Raw genomic sequence first — 21,685 nt, forward strand, 5'->3', positions numbered from 1 at the left:
CTTTATAATTTTGACCCACGTTGGGGAAAACTGGCTTTTCCCCAGCTCTTTCCAGGGTATAAAACTCAACCCCTTCCGTAGTAAGTCTCATTGTCCTATTTTTTTCTTTGAAAGAGAAAACTTGTACTTATTTTTCTTTTAACAGTTTCTTCCTTTCTACCCTGAAACCATGAACTCTAAAGTGTAAAAAAAAAATCTAGACAACAGCTTCTTCCTTGTAAAAATATGTATTCTATATTTCTATTTTTAAATTCTATGCCAGAAAAATGACTGTCCCATCTCCACTCCCTGCATCAGGGGCCTTCCCCAGGGGTCTGCACAGTTTGTACCAGTGCAGGCCAGTGGACAGAGGGAAAAGGGAGAACAAGGGTGGCCAAAACTTAACTGTTGCTTTCGGATTGATCCTGAACAAGAAAGAGCAAAGAGCGATGATGAGTCCCGGCCCCCATGCACACCCTCCACCACACTGTCTTCCTGCTGCAGCTGGTTTCCAGGGGCTTTCACTAGGAAGCAGTTAAGCCCCCCATCCCCTCCTTTTTTCTCTTTACCCCTTTGGTGTCAAAGATTTGTGGAAAAGAAACAGGATATTTTTTAGACCCATTTCTAATTTCTATATTTTCATTGGATACTGAAAAATACTGCAAGTGGCCCAAAGGCTGCTGTAAAGTTGAGGGGAGATAAAATCTTAAGATTACAAGATAAAAAATGAATCCCCCCGCCCAACCAAATGAAAAGAACAAAGGAACTGGTCTTCCATTTTGCCACATTCCCTGTTCATGATGGCTACCAAACTAGAGTCATTAATATTTCATTAACCAAAGAAAGTGGGTCATCTGACCTCTACAGTGGGGAGTACTCAGGCCATTTCCATCACCCTACAAGATGCCAAGGAGATCCCAGGAAATCCATATCCTTACACTGTTGCCAGTCAATAAACCTGGACAAGTAAGACCAGAGAAGAGAAAGAGTATTTTCATGAGCTGACAGGCAAGGATGAAAGACGAGGAAGAGTAACATGAACAGAGAGAATTATTTGGCTCTGAAAGGAAAAATCTTTGCTACCCTCATATGTACTACTAGTGCGAGTAAGCATTTCCAGGTCCCAGAATGGGAAAAATTCACCTGTTGGTAATATAATAATATCCTTTCCTGGAGCTAATTTTTTTTATTACTGCTTAATTTTTACTTGTTTAATTCCAAAAGAGAAGAGAGCTGAAGCCATTTCCATTAGGAGTAAAGATGAAAGGATAGGAAAGGATCAAAGCTCTAATAGAAACACAGCTTTCCCAGGTATAAACCTAGAAACTGGAAGTGCTCAATAAGCAGAGGTGAAAAAATGACCTAGTTCCAGATAGCTATCCATAGAACAAATGACTTATAAACTTGAAATCTAACCTCCCTTCTTCATAGCACTTTGGTCTCCATTTTTCCCCGGACAGGAAGCATGTCCCCCATAGCTTTCTTGCTTCAAAAATTCAAACCCATATCCCAAGATCATCCTGAAAGGAACTTTGCACAGACATCTCCTCACCCCAGTGCCTGCCTGGAACTCACCCAAGGTCACCAAACAACTTGGTTGTGAACCAACTGCCTTAACCTTCAAGGGGAGGGGGGACAGCTAGACTAGAAGACCAGAAGTGAAGGGGAAGTGGTGAGGACTTCACAAGGTTGGTCTGTGAAAGCTTGATCAGAAGCCAAGTCAGTGGTGGAGAGGGATGGCTTGGCCCAGGAAAGACCTGTGGGCTATGCTAGTTTCTAAAGAGATGACTATCCAGGAAGTAGGGTGGAGAGAAGTTTGTGGGAGGCATGGGGAAAATGGGACCTGGTTATGTTGTTATTCTTGGACTGTGAATTTTGCTGATGTAAACAGACTATTCTGTAAACCTAATGTCTATGTACAAATAATGAGTGTTAACACAGTAAAATGTTCAATGAAAAATCAAACTATCAGGGTTATATATTTTTTCCTCAATCAGTCTCATTTTCTCCATTTGGAGTAGAAGGGCTAGAATAGCACTGAGGCTTCCGGAGGCTTTCAATAAGCAAGGCATCTGGCTGGACAGCAGGTGAGCACCAGGGTTCAAATCTGCGTACATGAGCCTTAAGAAAATGGACTAGAGGCTGAGCCAAATCAGAGCAGGGTGGCCTTAGAGCAAGAGCAGCTTCCTAGATGGTTTTTATATTGTATCTGAAAACAGCCCTAGGCAGGAATATCATAATTTCAAGGCCAAATTAAATACCATCTTACCTACAATCTGCTTCCCCCAGAGGAATTGCAAGGTGAGGGGGACAGACCATTTCTGCATAATATACATACTTTCATTTACGAACATCTGAATACAGACTTTCTATACACACATTACCTATATAATAAAAATGTACATGGCATGAGTATATGTCACTGTATAAATATAGAGTTTTAGAAATCTTGAACCCGCGCTTCCTGTTCACATCAGTTTCTCCTCTTCTTCCTCCCCAGTCAGGTCCGTCATTTAAGAGTTGGACAAAAGGGACAAGTGTCATTTGTGTTGGTCTGGGCCCAGAATTTGATACACTGGAAAGAAAGAAAGACATACCTCAGGTTGATCTGGAAAGATGGAGGGAAGGAGGGGAGAGAGCGCTGTTAAGGTTCAACAGGTCTAAGGGATGTTTACTAAGTCAGAAAAGCTCACTGGGGGACTGGAAGGGCTGCTTCACTGGCTTTTACCGCCAGAAGAGTCTTCAGAGCAGGTGAACCTGATCTTGTTTTACAGGGAACATTAAAAACCAGCTAATAACAGTGTGAAGCTGCTTTCTGCTGACTGTCTATAGGCTTGCTCCTTCTTACCATCCATTTAGCCTGAGATGAGCTTCCATCTCCTAATACCCATCGCCCTCAAATCTTATTCAGGATTTTCCCTTACCAAGAATTTAGATATAAATTCAGTTTCTACCTCTTAGAAAAACAAAATGAACAAAACAAAATAGTAAAAAAGAAATCATCTCTGGTGCTAAGAGATTTAACTCCGTCTGGTACCATCATAAAAGAGAGGAATAACTTGTCAGTTTGTGAAGCTAATCTCTAATAGGTCAGCCTTCCAACTATTTTATTAATGGAGTTACTAATCTCATATTGAGGTTCCCTATTCCATTCCTCTCATCTAAGCAAAGTCTCTTGGCAATGGTACATCCGAAACAATGGTTAGATATGTATATCTTATTGTCAATTTTCCAAGACAGTGACTATCAGTGTTCTAGTATGAACTGTTTATCCAGTCCAGTCCCCTAGAGGGAATGGGGTAGAAGGAAGCTGGGAGAGCCTAGCTGCCAGTATTCTGAATTCTGCTGATAGTTAAGCCACGATTGACTGAAAACCTTATGTTCAGATATTAATGATGAGCATCAACACTGTAAAACGTTCAAGAAAATTAAATTACCTCAGCTGTCAAAAAGAAAGAGTGGAAAAAAGAGGAAGGCATGCAGCACCCACCTCCTTGTGCAGCACGTGGGTGCATGCCATTGGGTGCAGCTCACTGGGCTGGACAAGTTTCTGGCACATTAGACACAGTTTACAGGTGGCTGGAGCCTGCACAGCAGAGGAGGGACAGTCAAAAGAGTAAGGAACCTCTGGGCCTCCTTGCCTTATATGCCCATGATTCCATCTACTCTTCCCATGTAGCAAAAAGATTTTACACCAAAAGAAAGAAAAGTTCCAATACAGAGTACCTGCCTTTTCCCAGCTGGGGCTGTCGACAACCCAGCTGAGGACATGATGGCTTCTTCCTGCGCTCCACCTATAAACCCACTCCCTCCTCACCCCCAGCTTCTCCACATCCCAGTTTTCAAAGAATAGAGTCTTACATGTGAAGACCTCCCAGGATATGAAACTTGGGCAGAAGGCAAGAACATTGGGGTACTGATTTGGGCCAATGGAGCAGGGAACAGGGCCCGGATCCGACCAAGGGGCTGTGGGCAGAAACGTTGTCACAGTGAGGGAGGAACATCTGAGAAACAGGGCATTTAACAAAGAGAAGTCATTCATTTCCCAGCGCAGCAAAGGAAGAAAGCAGGCCAGATACCCCTGGCTGCAATGCTTCTTCCCACCCCAAATATTTCTGAAATCTACCTCTTCCCCAACACCTCAGCAGGTCTGAGGTCTCCGCCAAGTAGCTTTTCTTACCTGAGTACTTGCTGCCACCCGCTCGTGCTCTGCCAGTCGCGCAGCTACCAGCTGGATCAGCTCCTCCATGGTCAGACCTGCCATGGTGGTACGTGCTGTCTTGATCTGCTGAAGAATGTTGGTCATCTGGGCCCTAAGAAAGAAAAATGTTGAGGGGGAGAGATTCTATACTACACTCATGAGGAATATCTATGAAACCTCTCCTATTTTAACCCATAAACATTTCTCTGAAAAACACTTTTAAAATTAATCCTTAAAGATACTTACTTATTGCATTGTGGAAACCGAGTCAGCAGCTTCTCCAGAATCTTCTCCAGTTTGTCTACTGGTTGGGGCCGGGGAGTTTCAGTAGAAGCCTTAACACCACCCAAGCCTGGGGGAGGTGGGATGGAGGCGGCAGGGGGCACGTGTGGACCATGAGGGCCGACAAGGGAACCCAAGCCAGGGCTATTTCTCCCATGCGAGCCAGGAAGGGGTGGGGAAGGCTGGTTGGGCTGGGAAAGGGCAGGGTTCAGGATCGGGAAAGACAAGGAACGGGGATCTGCACTGGGCATAACCATGGGCATTGTGACCTGCCCAATGGAGAAGGGCATCCGAGGAGCCAGAGAGGGACTGGGTTGAAACACCTGAAGCATGAAGTCTGTCTGCAGAGGGGAAGAGGTGGAAGACAAGTGGGAGAGAAAGAAAACGAAAGTTTAGGAAACTGGAGCAGAAATCAGTGAGCAACTCTTTCTTGTACCAAATAAGGATGGTCCCGATATCTTCATAAAAAGAACAAGTGAAAGACTCTAGGCTCTGCCACCAACACACAAAGGTAGATTCCCCAAAGCCAGCACTCTTACCTCTGATGGGGGTGGAGGCAAAGTGGGAGTAGGGATCTGAGGAAGGCTGCTCAGCTTGGCTCCATTCCTCACTAGCTGGATATGACTATTAAATTGGTCCTAGAAAAGAGAGAAAAGCAGGAATTATCCTTTACTGCTAAGCAGAATGAGCCTGTCTATAAAGAGAGCACCATCCTATATCAGGAAAGCAAGAGGAGTGGTAGGACAGGCCCTAAGGGCAATGCAAAAGGTCCTTCCCTCTCGCCAGAAGTGTTTCAGCACAGATGAACTCTGACTCAATGATCACGCATCGCTACACTTACCCGAACATTCTTTTTCATTATCCGAACTCCATTCAGTCTTGTCTCCCACTCCTGTTTGGAACGAACTGTCTCTAGTGTTGGGGGAGTTGACCTTTCAAGAAACCAACAGTAATTTACAGAATTAAAGAAAACCCAATTCCTAACTCTCTGAGATAGCAGAACAGTAGCTGGCTAATGGGCCTGGAGAGAAGAGGTCGGAGCAGGTGCAGGAGAAGGCCAAGGTTCTAAGCCGTTTGCCTCACTTTAACTCCAGCGTCTTGCAAAACAAGTATTGGAGAAAGCGGACCAACCACAGAGAGAGGGCTCTTGTCTGGCTGAAAATGCCACGGGGGTCCTCCAAATTTCACGGCAGAAAGAGGAGAAATGACTGTATAAGAAACAAATCTCCAAAGACATTTGTTATGCTTGACAGCATAAGAGATACTGTTTATCCAATTGGAAATAATACAATAAAAAGTACAAAACTATAAAACTGTAGAAAGGGAAGAGTCAGAGAGTGAGGAAGTTTAGAGTATGGGAAGAGAAGTCACTGAACAAATTACTATCGCACAGAGATGACTTCCCGTGAAGACAGAATAAGTGCCAGACTAGCTGGCCCAGGGTTTCAAAACCTAAAAAGAAATCCCTCCAAAACACAAAACTGCAGGGCCATTAAAACCCTAGAAATGGAAGGTACTTACTTGAGGTAAGTAAGGTGCAGTTCTGCCTCTTTTTCTGCTTCTTCTAGTTTCAATACCAACAACTCTTTCCGACTCTCTAGTGATAAGATCTAAGGAAACCATACACACACATACGCACAAACACACACACACACACTTTATTAATTTTACATACACAAAGCTACCCTTAATAGTTAAAACAATGCTTAGTGGCTCTACGGTATAATACTTAAATAGCTTAGTGTACAGTATTGATACTATACCGAAAGTACACACCATCTGGAAGCCCAAAATCAAGACCTTCAACATAGCAGCTCTTCTCACCTCTGCCTTCCAGGCCCGTTCTGTCTCTTCCATAATGTTCCGATTTATTTCACCATCTTGATTCTTGAGTCTATCCAGTTCCATTTCCCACACTTCTCTGTAAGGTAAGAAACCAAGAACAAGACTTAGGGGAGAAAGACAAGCTTGCTAAGGAACACCAAGGCAAAAGTAAAACCCGAAACTGGTCTACCTAGTATGTTAGAGGAAGTGTTACTCTAAGTATTAACTATAGATATATACAAATTATGTTTAAAGTGGTCTGAAATTGCATAAACACCCTATATTTGAAAGTAAAAATGTTCACATCTCCATTTGCTAAAATAAAGTTACCCAGAACAAAGTGTGTACTTAGAACCAAAACCCACTGAAGGCAGAATGTTCTTCTATGATCCAAGAGTGCTCAAATCAAAATGGCATTCCTCTGACTCCTTGTCTTTTGGTATGGGTACTGAAGAATGCAGGACTAAACCCAAAATACTTATCGCTAATGCAGCAATCACTAATTCACTACTAACCACACAGATACTGGCTTACTGATTTTCACATTTCCTTAGCTATAGTAAACATTCTTCAAAAGGAAAAAATGTTGTCTTCATACCTCAGGACTTTTCCTTTCCATCAGTTTCCTTCATTCTTACACCAGCTCCCCAGCCCCATCCCTAGAGTGTAATATACACCCTTAGGATTAGGGTGACCAACTGTCCCAGTTTGCCCAGGACTGAGGGATTTCCCAGGATGTGGGGCGATGATCATTCTACTCAGGACCGAAGATGCCAACAAAGGAACAGAACCGGCAGAAGAATTTCCCTGTATTACACTTGACTGTAATGTAATGAGTTTCATAGCTAAAAGCAACAGGATTACCCAGATCAGTGGACAGAATAGTATGGAAACGTGTACATTATTTTCACTGAATTTTTAAAAGGTGAAAATAAGAAGAAAAGATTGGGAAGGATTCTGTCTTAAGAAAAATGTTCCCACTTTTCTATGGTGAGAGAAATAATTTTATTCATCTTCTGGTTTTTTTAGTAACCTCAAATATAATATGAAAGGAAACAATCCACTTAACATAAGTGTTTCAGGTCCCTTTTTTCATTGCCCAATTCTCCACACATCCCTGGCTAGCTATTTCATAAAGTACAGGTGTGTATGTCTGTGTGTCTCTTACACACACATTCATTTATTGATTCACTAACATCAGTCTGGCCCTCTGCTGACAAGGTCAACTCATGTAATAGATACAACTAGGAGGGCATATTCTTCCTTAATCTCCATGTGTTGTCCTCTCCAAATAAACTTCCTGCCAGAGGAAGAATTCTCTAATAGTTCTTTTTTTTTTTCTTTCTCTAACAGTTCTTTAGACAAAGGTTTATAAGTAGATGTATTTTCCTAATACAGCACATATTCCTCAAGTGAAAAAATATATGAGGAGTCAGAATCCTCTTTTTTTTTTTTTTTTTTTTAAAGATATATTTATTTTATTGATTGATTACTATGTTGGGTCTTCGTTTCTGTGCTAGGGCTTTCTCTAGTTGCGGCAAGCGGGGGCCACTCTTCATCGCGGTGCGCGGGCCTCTCACTATCGCGGCCTCTCTTGTTGCGGAGCACAGGCTCCAGACGCGCAGGCTCAACAGTTGTGGCTCACGGGCCCACTTGCTCCGCGGCATGTGGGATCCTCCCAGACCAGGGCTCGAACCCGTGTCCCCTGCCTTAGCAGGCAGATTCTCAACCACTGCGCCACCAGGGAAGCCCCAGAATCCTCTTACTGTAAGAATATGTGATATACGTTGTGGGGTCAATCAGCAGTCCATTTAGCCTACTAGACACTCTGTGACGGTGGGATGATTGTAGGAAAACACAGCAGCTGCTTTCTGTGAATGATGCTGTTCTTAAAGACTATCAGTGTTCATCGAACACCTCTAACTTTCATTAAATTCATTTATCAACTAGGGATTACAATTATATTAGAAAAATATTGCCACGCCCATGGGGGACATCCCATAAATTCACACACAGAAAAATCTTTTCCTTTGGGCATTTGGCAACATCTATCTCCTTGGGATCCAACAAGACAAAAGGAACTACTAGCAACCACAACAAAAATGGTTAAGGAATTCTTAAACAGTCATAAAAATGGTCAGCCTTACCATACGTTCACTAGCCTGTAAGATATGTAACAGATTTCACTTCACTAAGGGGTACTAGCTAGAAAAAAAAAAATCAGTTGCCCATAGTAGATGGCCAAAAAAATCCTTGATATAATAGAAACCACTGAGTATGTTTTAACTCTTTAAATGCTTGGTCTAATTTCTTTCAAGCCCCATGCTTCTGTTATTTTGCTTAGCTAGTTTAAAGAATCAATGGTTCCAATGAATAAATCCTACCAGACTGTACAAGTCTGACTTGTCCCAATATGTTTGCAAAATATAAAAAATTAATTTTGCTTTTCATCATGTAAATAATACAAATTATAAAAAGTTTAGAAAATACAAAACAGAAAGAGTCTACTAACTCAAAAAAATACATGCAGGGGCTTCCCTGGTGGCACAGTGGTTAAGAGTCCGCCTGCCAATGCAGGGGACACAGATTCAAGCCCTGGTCCGGGGAGATCCCACATGCTGCAGAGCGACTAGGCCCGTGCACCACATCTACTGAGTCTGCGAGCCACAACTACTGAGCCCACGTGCCACAACTACTGACGCCTGCATGCCTAGAGCCTGCACTCTGCAACAAGAGAAGCCACCGCAATGAGAAGCCTACGCACTGCAACAAAGAGTAGCCCCCGCTCTCTGCAACTAGAGAAAGCCCACACACGGCAACGAAGACCCAATGCAGCCAAAATAAATAAAATAAATAAATAAATTTTAAAAAACAAAAAAAAATGCACCCCAATGTTCATAGCAGCACTATTTACAATAGCCAAGACATGGAAGCAACCTAAGTGTCCACTGACAGATGAATGGATAAAGAAGATGTGGTGTACATATACACACACACATATACACACAGTGGAATATTACTCAGTCATAAAAAAGAATGAAATAATGCCATTTGCAGCAACATGGATGGACCTAGAGATTATCACACTAAGTGCAGTAAGTCAGACAGAGAAAGGCAAATATCGTATGATATCACTTATATGTGGAAGCTAAAAAAAAAAAGATACAAATGAACTTATTTACAAAACAGAAACAAACTCAGACATAGAAAATAAACTTATGGTTACCAAAGGGGAAAGGGGGAGGGAGGGATAAATTAGGAGCTTGGGATTAACAGATACACACTACTTTATATAAAATAGATAAATAAGGTCCTACTGTATAGCACAGGGAACTATATTCAATATCTTGTAATAATATATAATGGAAAAGAATCTGAAAAAGAATACACATACATACATACACACACACACACACACACACACACACACACGCGCACGCGTAAAACTGAATCACTTTGCTGTACACCAGAAACTAACACAACATTGTAAGCCAACAATACTTCAATTAAAAAAAAAAACAGCAAGAGCCTAATACAGAGGTCCCAACTCTTCTACTTACTGGTTGTATGACCCTTGACAAGTTACTTAATCTTTCTAGGTCTCAGTTTCTTCATCCGAGAAACGAGTAAGACCTACATCATGGGACTGATGGGAGAGTTCACTGAGAAAACACACATGAAGAATTTAATATGGTGCCTAGCCCATGGGAAGCATCCAACAAATTGCTCTACAATTACACTTGCTCTACCCACAAAAAATCATTATTATACTTCTTTTCAGTCTTTTAAAATAAATATTTGTATATATATATATGCGCATATGTAACATATAAATCCATTATATATGCTTTTCAAACAAAAACTGTGGTTTTTATCTTACTTTTTCATCCTAATGTATTTTTCCATATCATTAAGTATTCTTCAGAACTGTGATTTTTAAATAACTATCCATTGTACATATATCCCATTATTGATTTAGGTATTCTCTTATTTTCAATTTCACAATTATAAATATTATAACGAGCATCTATCTGTGCATGTGTACTAACATAGGTTAATGATAAAAGTAATTAGATTTGAGAGGAAGCTTCTCACAGCAGTTAAAAGCACAGCTTCTGGAGCCAAACTAAGCTCACAGTTCAAACCCAGACCCTATTACTATCTACAATCTATGCAACCATTGGCAAGTTATGTAACCTTTGCCTCATTTTCCTAAAGATAAATGGGGATAATAAAATAATCTACCTCTCATACAGAGCCATTATGCAGATTAAATGAGTTAATACATGTAGAACATATAGGACAGTCTCTGGCATATAGTAAGAACTTAATAAATGTTAGTTATCATTTGGATGTTAGAGAAACTAAAATATGTGAATACATTTTTTTCCACCACAAGTGGTGGTAGCAATCAGGTGATTTTAATGCAGAGAAGCAGATGATAAGCGCCTTGTGAAATATTCTCAACAGTCAGAGACAGAACTAAAAATTAAGATGTTGAGTCCTCAGCCGAAATACCTTCCTTTCAGAATATATTATACTCTAAACAAGGCAAAAGGAAACAAAACAAATACTGGTGGATACGTTAATATAGATAGGAGTTGGCCATCCTGAATTTGAGGTAGGTTATAAAATTCTTTTCTCTGAACTGAAGCTACTAATACAAACCAATATATTGGGTGGGCCAAAAAGTTCATTCGGTTTTTTCCGTAAGATGGGTCCAGTAGCGCTTAGTTGTCTTTAACTTCATTCGAAATAATTTTGTTAGACTGTATGGTGACAGCTGTCATATCACCATGCGTTTAAAAAAAAAACTTATCAAAATTGGTGAATTTTTGTGTAGCCATTTTAATATTGAAGATGGAAGAAAAAAAGCAACATTTTTGGCATATTATGCTTTATTATTTCAAGAAAGGTAAAAACACAACTGAAACCCAAAAACGATTTGTGCAGTGTATGGAGAAGGTGCTGTGACTGATCGAACGTGTCAAAAGCGGTTTGCAAAGTTTCCTGCTGGAGATTTCTCACTGGACGACGCTCCACGGTTGGGTAGACCAGGTGAAGCAGACAGCGATCAAATCAAGATATTAATTGAGAACAATCAATGTTATACCACTTGGGAGAGAGCCGACATACTCAAAATATCCAAATCAAGCGCTGAAAATCATTCGCACCAAATGATTTTTGCACCAAATCATTGGTTATGTTAATCACTTTGGTATTTGGGTTCCACGTAAGTTAAGCAGAAAAAAACCTTCTTGACCATATTTCCACGTGTGATTCTCTATTTAAACGTAACAAAAACGTTCCATTTTTAAAACAAATTGACAGGTGATGAAAAGTGGATACTGTACAATAACGTGGAATGGAAGAGATTGTGGGGCAAGTGAAATGAACCACCACCAACCACACCAAAGATTGGTCTTCATCCAAAGAAGGTGATGTTGTGTATATGGTGGGATTGGAAGGGAGTCCTCTATTTTGAGCTCCTTCTGGAAAACCAAATGATTAATTCCAGCAAGTACTGCTCCCAATTAGACCAACTGAAAGTAGCACTCGATGAAAAGCATCCAGAATTAGTCAACAGAGAACACATAATCTTCCATCAGGATAACGCAAGACCGCTTCTTTCTTTGATGACCAGGCAAAAACTGTTACAGCTTGGCTGGGAAGTTCTGATTCATCTACCATATTCACCAGACATTGCACCTTCGGATTTCCATTTATTTCAGTCTTTACAAAATTCTCTTAATGGAAAAAATTTCAATTCCCTGGAAGACTGTAAAAGGTATCTGGACCAGTTCTTTGCTCAAAAAGATAAAAAGTTTTGAGAAGATGGAATTATGAAGTTGCCTGAAAAATGGCAGAAGGTAGTGGACCAAAACGGTGAATATGTTGTTCAATAAAGTTCTTGGTGAAAATGAAAAATGTGTCTTTTATTTTTATTTAAAAGCCAAAGGAACTTTCTGGCCAACCCAATAGAATGAATGAGATCAGACAAAAAGAGAAAAAACTTTACCCTGAGATGCACTGCAAAGTTTTTGTTTATGAGGCTAGAGTTCTTCCTTGATTCAATTTAACTCACCATCTACTAAGCAGCCTACAATGTGCTACACATTTCTGCTAAAAGCTGGGGATATAAAGATGCCTAGTTCCTGCACCCAAGCAGCTCACAATTCAGTAATTTTCCAAGTGAACAAAAGGAACAGGAAATTCTGGGCAGATCAAACAGCATATGCAAATGCCAGAGAGAAACATAGCATCAAGCTGAGGAAATAGTCCAGGTAGTTCAGCAGGCAAGGGGTATATAAGTAGTCTGGGCTGGGATACAGATGAGAGTGTCCCTAGCACAGAGACAGTAGTAGAAGCCCTAATTATGGAAGAAATAATCTAGAACAGCAGTTTGCAAAACACAGTCCATGGTCCCCAAAACCCTTTGAGGGCCTGGTCTATGAAGCAAAATTAGTTTCATGATAACACTAAATTCATTTGCCTTTTTCACTCCCATTCTTTCATGAGTCTACAGTGGAGTTTCCCTGAGACTACACAAAGTGTAATGAGATCATCACTCTGATGGCTAGTGGAATATATGCTTCTGTATTCTAATGTTTTCTAGCATTTTTTAAGGTAGTAGATTTAGGGTATAATTTAAGGTATTTTCCTTCTCAGTACTTCTGTTTGTGCTCTTACAGCTATCTTTAGTTATACTTACTATAATCTCATTACTATCCAATAAATCATTACTGTAAAATTTCAAAGTTCACACATCAGGTAGAAACAAGTACTTTTTGTTATTTTGTTTTACAATAATACTTCAAAAATTTTTGGAAAACTCTTCTCAATTTTTAAATTATATCTAAAATGTATTATTTTAGAATTTAATTTTTTCTAAAATAAAAGAAAATTTATTTGTAATTTTTCATTTATATTTAAGAATGAATCATTGACTCCAAACAGGGAGATTAGAAGACTTACTTTCTCAACCCACAGCTGCAATACATACATTTAAAGATACTAAAAAAGATGCACCTGGCCCAGAGTTATCTGACTCATGGAAAGGAAGAATCTACTCCAAAAAAACTAGGCAAAATTGTAAATAAGAAACCAAAGTGTGACAAGAGTCATCTTTCTCTTGACTTTATAGATGTTAATAATTTATCTTACTGTATCTTAGGCAATGCAACATTTTCTAATTATATTATGCTAGTTAAGTTATAGTGACATTTTGAGATCAATCATTCAGAATTTAAAGAAAAAGTAGTTGAATATTTTAAATGCAGATGTGATGAATTCTTTACAGTTCTTAAAAATTGTTAACACCTTTCAAGCTAGAAATGAAAAAGCCACTGAAGCATCTTAGGGTAAGTTACTGTACTTCCTTAACTGGAGAAGCACAGCTTGGTACAGGTGACATTGCTACATGCCTGCTGAATGAAGTCAGTAAAATAAATCATGGCAGTGCCCCTTTTTAAATGATATATTAATTCACCAAATTAAAGATTTTGCTGCAAATTTGAAGACTTGGTTAATATCTCATCTGCAGAATTGTAATTTTACTTTACAAATAGACGAATCTACAGACAAGACTAGTCTTGCTATTTTGTTTACATTCATCTAGCATTGGTACCAACTAATCACTGAAGATGATATCATGTATGAATTCCTGGCAACAAACACAAGTGATGCCGACCTAATCCAAGATGAATAACTCTTTTGAATCTCATGGTTTATTTGAGAACAATTGTGTTGATACTTACACTGCTCCTACTTGTATGAAAATTATAGTGGATACAAATATTGGCACCATACACAAATGAAGGCAGTGGCATCAAAATTATACTACTAGTCATTGTATTCTTTACTGCCACACACTTGCAGTTGGGAGTGGGGGGCACTTTTACTTCAGGATGCCCTTGATGAAGCCATCAAAAGTAATAATCCTATTAAATTTCAACCCTTAAATACATAACTGTTTAATATTCTGTTTATGAAATGCTACATGCCAAAATACAATGGTTGTCTTGAGGAAAAGCACATGTGAGACTGTTTGAGTTGTGACTTGAACTAGCCTCTTTTTTCATGTAAAATCATTTTTACTTAAAAGAACAACTGAGAAACTATGGTTATTTGAATTTGAGTACTTAGCAGACACGTTCTTGAAAATGAACAAATTACTCTTGTTATTTCAAAGAAAACAACTGACAGTGTTTGTTGCCAACAATAACATTTGAGCTTTCAGGCAAAAATTAGAATTTTGGAAAGTCTGCATGGGCCACTGGGAGCTTGAAGGCTTCCCATTACTTAAAGACTATTCTGATGAGATCCACAGTGATATAAACAAATGTGATTTTTCTTTTTTTCTTCTTTTTCTTTTTTGGGCCACACCATGTAGCACGCGGGACTTTAGTTCCCCGACCAGGGATCGAACCTGTGCCCCCTGCATTGACAGCAAGGAGTCTTAACCACTGGACCATCAAGGAAGTCCCAACAAATGTGATTCTTTAAACATTGTACAATAAAATGTATCAACACTTGGAAGAGCTGCGTAACTCTGAACCAGTATTTTCCAAATTATCAATGCATTGTTTTACCAAATCAACGATGGGGCTCACTTGGAACCCACGAATTGGTACAAAGATTATTTTAAGATGAAAACACTTGTGGACTTCCCGGGTGGTGCAGTGGTTAAGAATCTGCCTGCCAATGCAGGGGGCACAGATTCGATCCCTGGTCTGGGAAGATCCCACATGCCGCGGAGTAACTAAGCCTGTGCACCACAACTACTGAGCCTGTGCCCTAAAGCACGTGTGCCACAACTACTGAGCCCACGTGCTGTAACTACTGAAGCCCGCACACCTAGAGCCTGTGCTCCACCACAAGAGAAGCCACCGCAATGAGAAGCCCACGCACCGCAATGAAGAGTAGCCTCCGCTGGCCGCAACTAGAGAAAGCCTGCACAGAGCAACAAAGACCCAACGCGGCCAAAAAAATAAAAAATAAAATGGAACAACGACAACAACAAAAAGATGAAAACATCTGAGATTCAACAGACACAGGAAAGAAAGCCTTCTCAGAGCTCTCTCTAGCTAACAGCAGCAACTTCTGGTAAATAAGGCTGTCATAAACTCCTCTTCAGAGCAGAGCTACTCCCAGAAGAAAGAATGTGAATAAAACCTACCCTAAATCTCTTCTCCAGTGGAATTTTATGGCCCTTTAGGAGACGGAAAAACTATTGATACCTGTATATATAAATATTATCACAAATTTAAACTCCTGCTTGTTCTCCTGAAAACCCATTTATCTTTCTGAAAGTGTAGATAGTGTCCTTTCTCCCCCACTTTTAAGAAGTCATTTGTTCTCCCATAAGTCCCAGATTCTAACTGTTCCTTTGAGTTACTCATTGCTGAATTCTTTCACTGTATGCATGTTGCATGCATGCATAAACTGGGCTTTTTCTCCTTACTCTGTCCTTTGTCAGGTTAATTTGCAGGCCTCAGAAATTGAACCTACTAGGATAGAGGGAAAAGGTTTTCCTTCCCTAGCCAACACAGTTAAAAGATCCACTCAAAGTGCAAGTTAAGACAATGAATTTTAATAAAACAGTACAAAATCAATGATGTGGTTTCAGTTTCCACAAGGCAACGAAACTTTACGAAACTATCAGCTGTCAAGTTTTGGAGCACTGTCAAAGAAGAATATCCACAGTTATCTAAAAAGGCTATTAAAATACTCCTTGCTTTTCCAACTGTGTACCTGCATATCACTAGATTTTCTTCCTGTACTTTAACCAAAACAACATATTGCAGGAGATTATATGCAGAGGTAGATAGGAGGATTAAGCTTGTTCCATTAAAGAGGCTTACAAAAATGTAAACAATGTCATTCTTCTAACTAAACTGATTTTTTCTTTTTTCGGTTAGGCAAAGATTTCTTGGGACACAAAATGCAGGAACCACAAAAGAAAAAAATTGTAAACTGGACTTCATCAAAATTTAAATTTTTGGAAATAAAAGAAATTCAAATTGGAAAGGAAGGAGTGAAACTGTCACTGTTTGCAGATGACACGATACTATACATAGAAAATGCTAAAGATGCCACCAGAAAGCTACTAGAGCTCATCAATGAATTTGGTAAAGTTGCAGGATACAAACTTAATATATAGAAATCTGTTCCATTTCTATACACTAACAAGGAAATATCAGAAAGAGAAATTAAGGAAACAATCCCATTTATTACCATCACATCAAAAAGAATAAAATACCTAGGAATAAACCTACCCAAGGAAGCAAAAGACCTGTACTCCGAAAACTATAAGACACTGATGAAAGAAATTGAAGAAAACACAGATAGAAAGATATACCGTGTTCTTGGATTGGAAGAATCAATACTGTTAAAATGACAATATACCCAAGGTAATCTACAGATTCAATGCAATCACTATCAAAATACCAAGGGCATTTTTCACAGAACTAGAACAAATAATTTTAAAATTTGTATGGAAACACAAAAGACACCGAATAGCTAAAACAATTTTGAAGAAGAAGGTCAGAGCTGGAGGAATCACGCTCCCTGACTTCAGACTATACTACAAGGCTACAGTAATCAAAACAGTATGGTACTGGCACAAAAACAGACACATAGATCAATAGAACTGGATAGAGAGTCCAGAAATAAACTCACACACTTATGGTCAATTAATCTATGACAAAGGAGGCAAGAATATACAATAAAGAAAAGACATTCTCGTCAATAAGTGGTGCTGGGAAAACTGGACAGCTACATGTAAAAGAATGAAATAAGAACATTCTCTAACACCACATACAACAACAAACTCAAAATGGGTTAAAGACCTAAATGAAAGACCAGATACTATAAAACCCCTAAAGCAGGGGTCCCCAACCCCCAGTCTGCAGCCCGTTACTGGTCCATGGCCTGTTAGGAACCGGGCCACACAGCAGGAGGTGAGCAGCGGGTGAGCGAGCGAAGCTTCATCTGCCATTCCCCATCGCTCGCGTTACCGCCTGAACCACCACTCGCATTACCACCTGAACCATCCCCCCCACCCCAATGGACAAAATGTCTTCCATGAAACTGGTCCCTGGTACCAAAAAGGTTGGGGACTGCTGTCCTAGAGGAAAACACAGGTAGAACACTGTATGACATAAACTGCAGCAGTATTTTTTTTTTGGATCCACCTACTAAGTAAAGGAAATAAAAGCAAAAATAAACAAATGGGACCTAATTAAATTTAAAAGCTTTTGCACAGCAAAGGAAACCATCGACAAAATGAAAAGACAACCTACTGAATGGGAGAAAATATGTGAAAAGGATATAACCGATACGGGATTAATATCCAACATACATAAACAGCTCATACAACTCAACATCAAAACAAATAAGCAACCCAATTAAAAAATGGGCAACGTGTGCCACAACTACTGAGCTTGTGCTCTAGAGCCCGCGAGCCCCAACTACTGAGCCTGCATGCCACAACTACTGAAGCTCGTGCGTCTAGAGTGCGTGCTCCGCAACAAAGAGAAGCCACCGCAATGAGAAGCCCGTGCACCGCAACGAAGAGTAGCCCCCGCTCGCCGCAACTAGAGGAAGCCCGCGCGCAGCAATGAAGACTCAACAGAGCCATAAATAAATAAATAAATAAATTTATTTTTTTAAAAGGGGGGGGGGGCAAAAGAACTGAATAGACATTTTTCCAAAGAGGAAATGCAGATGGCCAAGAGGCACATGAAAAGATGCTCAACATCACTAATCATCAGAGAAATGCAAATCAAAACCATAATGAGATACCACTTGACACCTGTCAGAATGGCTGTCATCAAAAAGAACACAAATAACAAATGTTGGTGAGAATGCAGAGAAAAGAGAACCCTCATACACTGTTGGTGGGAATGTAAATTGGTACAGCCAATTTCCATCTGTGGAAAACAGTACGGAAGTTTCTCAAAAAACTAAAAGTAGAACTATCATACGGCCCAGCAATTCCACTCCTGGGTATATATCCAAAAAAAACCAAAAACACTAATTCGAAAAGATACATGCACACCAATGTTCACAGCAGCATTATTTACAATTGCCAAGATATGGAAGCAACCTAAGTGTCCATCAACAGATGAATGAGGGCTTCGCTGGTGGCACAGTGGTTAAGAATCCGCCTGCCAATGCAGGGGACACGGGTTCAAGCCCTGGTCCAGGAAGGTCCCACATGCCGCGGAGCAACTAAGCCCATGCACACAACTACTGAGCCTGCGCTCTAGAGCCTGTGAGCCACAACTACTGAAGCCTGTGTGCCTAGAGCCCATGCTCCGCAACAAGAGAAGCCACCACAATGAGAAGCCCGCGCACTGCAATGAAGAGTAGCCCCCACTCACGGCAACTAGAGAAAGCCTGCGTGCAGCAATGAAGACCCAACGCAGACATAAATAAATAAATAAATAAATTTAAAAAAATCTTAATTTCAGAAAATATTAAAAAAAACCCAGGGCTTCCCTGGTGGCGCAGTGGTTGAGAATCTGCCTGCCAATGCAGGGGACACGGGTTCGAGCCCTGGTCTGGGAAGATCCCACATGCCGCGTAGCAACTAAGCCCGTGAGCCACAATTACTGAGCCTGCGCATCTGGAGCCTGTGCTCCGCAACAAGAGAGGCCGCGACAGTGAGAGGCCCGCGCACCACGATGAAGAGTGGCCCCCGCTTGCTGCAACTGGAGAAAGCCCTTGCACAGAAACGAAGACCCAACACAGCCATAAATAAATAAATGAATAAATAAAATTAAAATTAAAAAAAAGTAGGATGAAATGTCACTATGTTTAAAATAACAACAAAAAAAAAACCCAGATGAATGAATAAAGAAGATGTGGTATATATATATATTCTATCTATCTATATATATATATTCTATATATATAGAATACTACTCAGCCATAAAGAAGAATGAAATTCTGCCATTTGCAGCAACACGGATGGACTTGGAGGGCATTATGCTTAGTGAAATAAGTCAGACAAAGACAAATACACTGTATAATATCACTTACATGTGGAATCTAAAAAATACAACTAGTGAATATAGCAAAAAAGGAGCAGACTCACAGATACAGAGAACAAGCTAGTGATTGCCAGTAAGGGGAGGGGGGCGACATAAGGATGGGGGAGTGGGAGGTACAAGCTATTGGGTGTAGTAAGATAGGCTACAAGGATGTATTGTACAACACGGGGCATATAGCCAATATTTTGTAATAACTGTAAATGAAGTGTAACCTTTAAAATTGTATAAAAAATAAATTTTTTTAAAAAATTAAACTTTTGCATTTCAAAAGACACTGTTACAAAATGCAAAGCAAGTTACATACTGGGAAAAAATATTTGCAAAACGCATATCTGATGAAAGGACCTGTATTGACAATACTCAATAAGAAAACATGTTTTTAAATGGGTAAAATATTCAAATAAATACTTCACCAAAAAAGAACAACAAATGGCAGGCATGGACATGAAAAGATGTTCAACATCAACAGGCATTAGGAAAATGTTGGGACTTCCCTGGTGGCGCAGTGGTTAAGACTCTGTGTGCCCAATGCAGGGGGCCTGGGTTCGATCCCTGGCCAGGGAACTAGGTCCCGCATGCATGCCGCAACTAACAGTTCACATGCCGCAACTAAGGAGCCCGCATGCCTCAACTAAGGAGCCGGCAAGCTGCAACTAAGGAGCCCGTGAGCCGCAACTAAGAAGCCCACGTGCTGTAACTAAGGAGCTGGTGAGCAGCAACTAAGGAGCCTGCCTGCCACAACTAAGACCTGGCACAACCAAATAAATGAATTAAAAAAAAATAGTTATTAGGAAAATGCAAATTAAAACCACAATGAGATACTACCTAATGCTTATTAGAATGGCTAAAACTAAAAAGACTGATAACACCAAGTATTGGTGAGGATATGGAGTAACCAGAACACTTATGCATTGCTGGTGGGAATGCCAAATAGTAAAGCAGCTTTGGAAAACAGTTTGCCAGTTTCTTATGTTAAGCAAACATATGGTCCAGCAATTCCACTCCTAAGTACTTACTCAAGAGAAAAGAAAGCATGTCCACATAAAGACTTGTACTTGAATATTCAGAGCAGCTTTATTTATAACAGACAAAAAATGGAAACAACTCAAATGTCCATCAACCAGTAAATAAACTTGGTATAACCTTATAAGTAAATGCTACTCAGCAATAAGGAGGAATTAAATTACTGATACCTGCAACAACATAGATAAATTGCAAAAGCTTTATCTTAAATAAGAAACAGACAGAAAAGGCTATATAGTCTATGATTCTATTTACATGAAGTTCTAGAAAAGGCAAAAAATTACACTGAGAGAAAGCAGACCAGTGGTTGCCAATGGCTCAGGATAGAGGAGGCAATTGATTCCAAAGAGTCATGAAGAAGCTTTCTGGAGTAATGGAAATATTTTATACCATGATTGTGGTGGTAGTTATACAACAGTATACATTTGTCAAAATTCATCATTTTAAAATGGGTGAATTTTATTGCACTGTGTGGTATCTGCATTCAGCAGTTTTTTCTGCTGGGAGTTCAAAGGACAATGCTAATATAAATTCAGTATCTGGTATCATTGTTTTTCTTGGCTTTGTACATGTTAAACCTGGTATTTTTACTGATACAGTATTCCTATAGTTTCTCATACTGTTCAGTTTGACATACTCTTCAATAGGAACTGATGCTTCTCTTTTTCTAGAGTGTCTAAAATTCAGAACCAGGCTGATCCATCTCCTCTGACCCTAAACATGGTCCTAAAACTGCTTGCGAAAACTGGATCCCAAAGATGACACGTGGGGAACTTTTGAAGTGTGTCCATATTTCATTAGAGAGCAAAGAAGCCCAACTGAAAGAATTGTGGGAAGACTGACTGACATGATAACTGTGGATTGGGCAAAAATTCTTGAAAGGACTATCTTGAAGAGTATGACCCAAACACTAGGTTATGGAATAACCTAGAGACTAAAGGTTAATGCTCTGTAAGTTGAGAACCGGTGTTCTATATAATAGACAAATTGCTTATCAAAGAGTTTTTAAATTTTAAGTAGAAAATATAAAGAGGGCTTTAAAAATTGGTAAGAAAGTGAGTCAACAGTGCCCAAAGTAGAGCCCCAGTAACTGGGTCATTGTGAGCTGCTAGGAGAGTGGCCCGTGGGGAGGGGCTGATCACCTTCCTATGACCTGGATGCTCTTCTCTCCAGATCCCAGACCTGGCTTCAAGCACCATCCACCTGCCCGAGAACCTGCCCTGGTCTACTCTGTAACTCCTTTAAAATTGTGTGCTCAGCTTCCCTTAGTGAGCCTAGCGATGAGAGGGAAAAAATGAATTCTTTCTCTGGGAGAATC

At 40.0% G+C, this 21,685-nt stretch overlaps 1 protein-coding gene across 6 annotated transcripts in view; it reads right to left on the reverse strand.

Annotated features, from left to right (window-relative positions):
- Nucleotides 1-1,922: 1,922 nt before the first annotated feature.
- The window catches only part of RNF214 (ring finger protein 214), a 49,688-nt gene continuing 29,925 nt past the window's right edge, over nt 1,923-21,685 (reverse strand). For 3 of the 6 annotated variants that reach the window (XM_082411084.1, XM_082411080.1, XM_082411081.1), the window contains exons 7-15: nt 6,287-6,383; nt 5,984-6,072; nt 5,304-5,394; nt 5,002-5,100; nt 4,427-4,803; nt 4,160-4,292; nt 3,841-3,945; nt 3,470-3,565; nt 1,923-2,554 (exon numbers count right to left, since the gene is read on the reverse strand). In XM_082411084.1, the coding sequence (XP_082267210.1) occupies nt 2,489-2,554; nt 3,470-3,565; nt 3,841-3,945; nt 4,160-4,292; nt 4,427-4,803; nt 5,002-5,100; nt 5,304-5,394; nt 5,984-6,072; nt 6,287-6,383 (1,153 nt within the window). In that variant the 3' untranslated portion in view covers nt 1,923-2,488. The remainder of the gene's footprint in view (nt 2,555-3,469; nt 3,566-3,840; nt 3,946-4,159; nt 4,293-4,426; nt 4,804-5,001; nt 5,101-5,303; nt 5,395-5,983; nt 6,073-6,286; nt 6,384-21,685) is intronic. The other 3 variants (XM_082411085.1, XM_082411082.1, XM_082411083.1) reach the window with 2 other exon arrangements.

The sequence above is a fragment of the Balaenoptera physalus genome (assembly GCF_965194825.1).
Source record: "Balaenoptera physalus genome assembly, chromosome: 10".
NCBI classification, from domain to species: domain Eukaryota; kingdom Metazoa; phylum Chordata; class Mammalia; order Artiodactyla; family Balaenopteridae; genus Balaenoptera; species Balaenoptera physalus.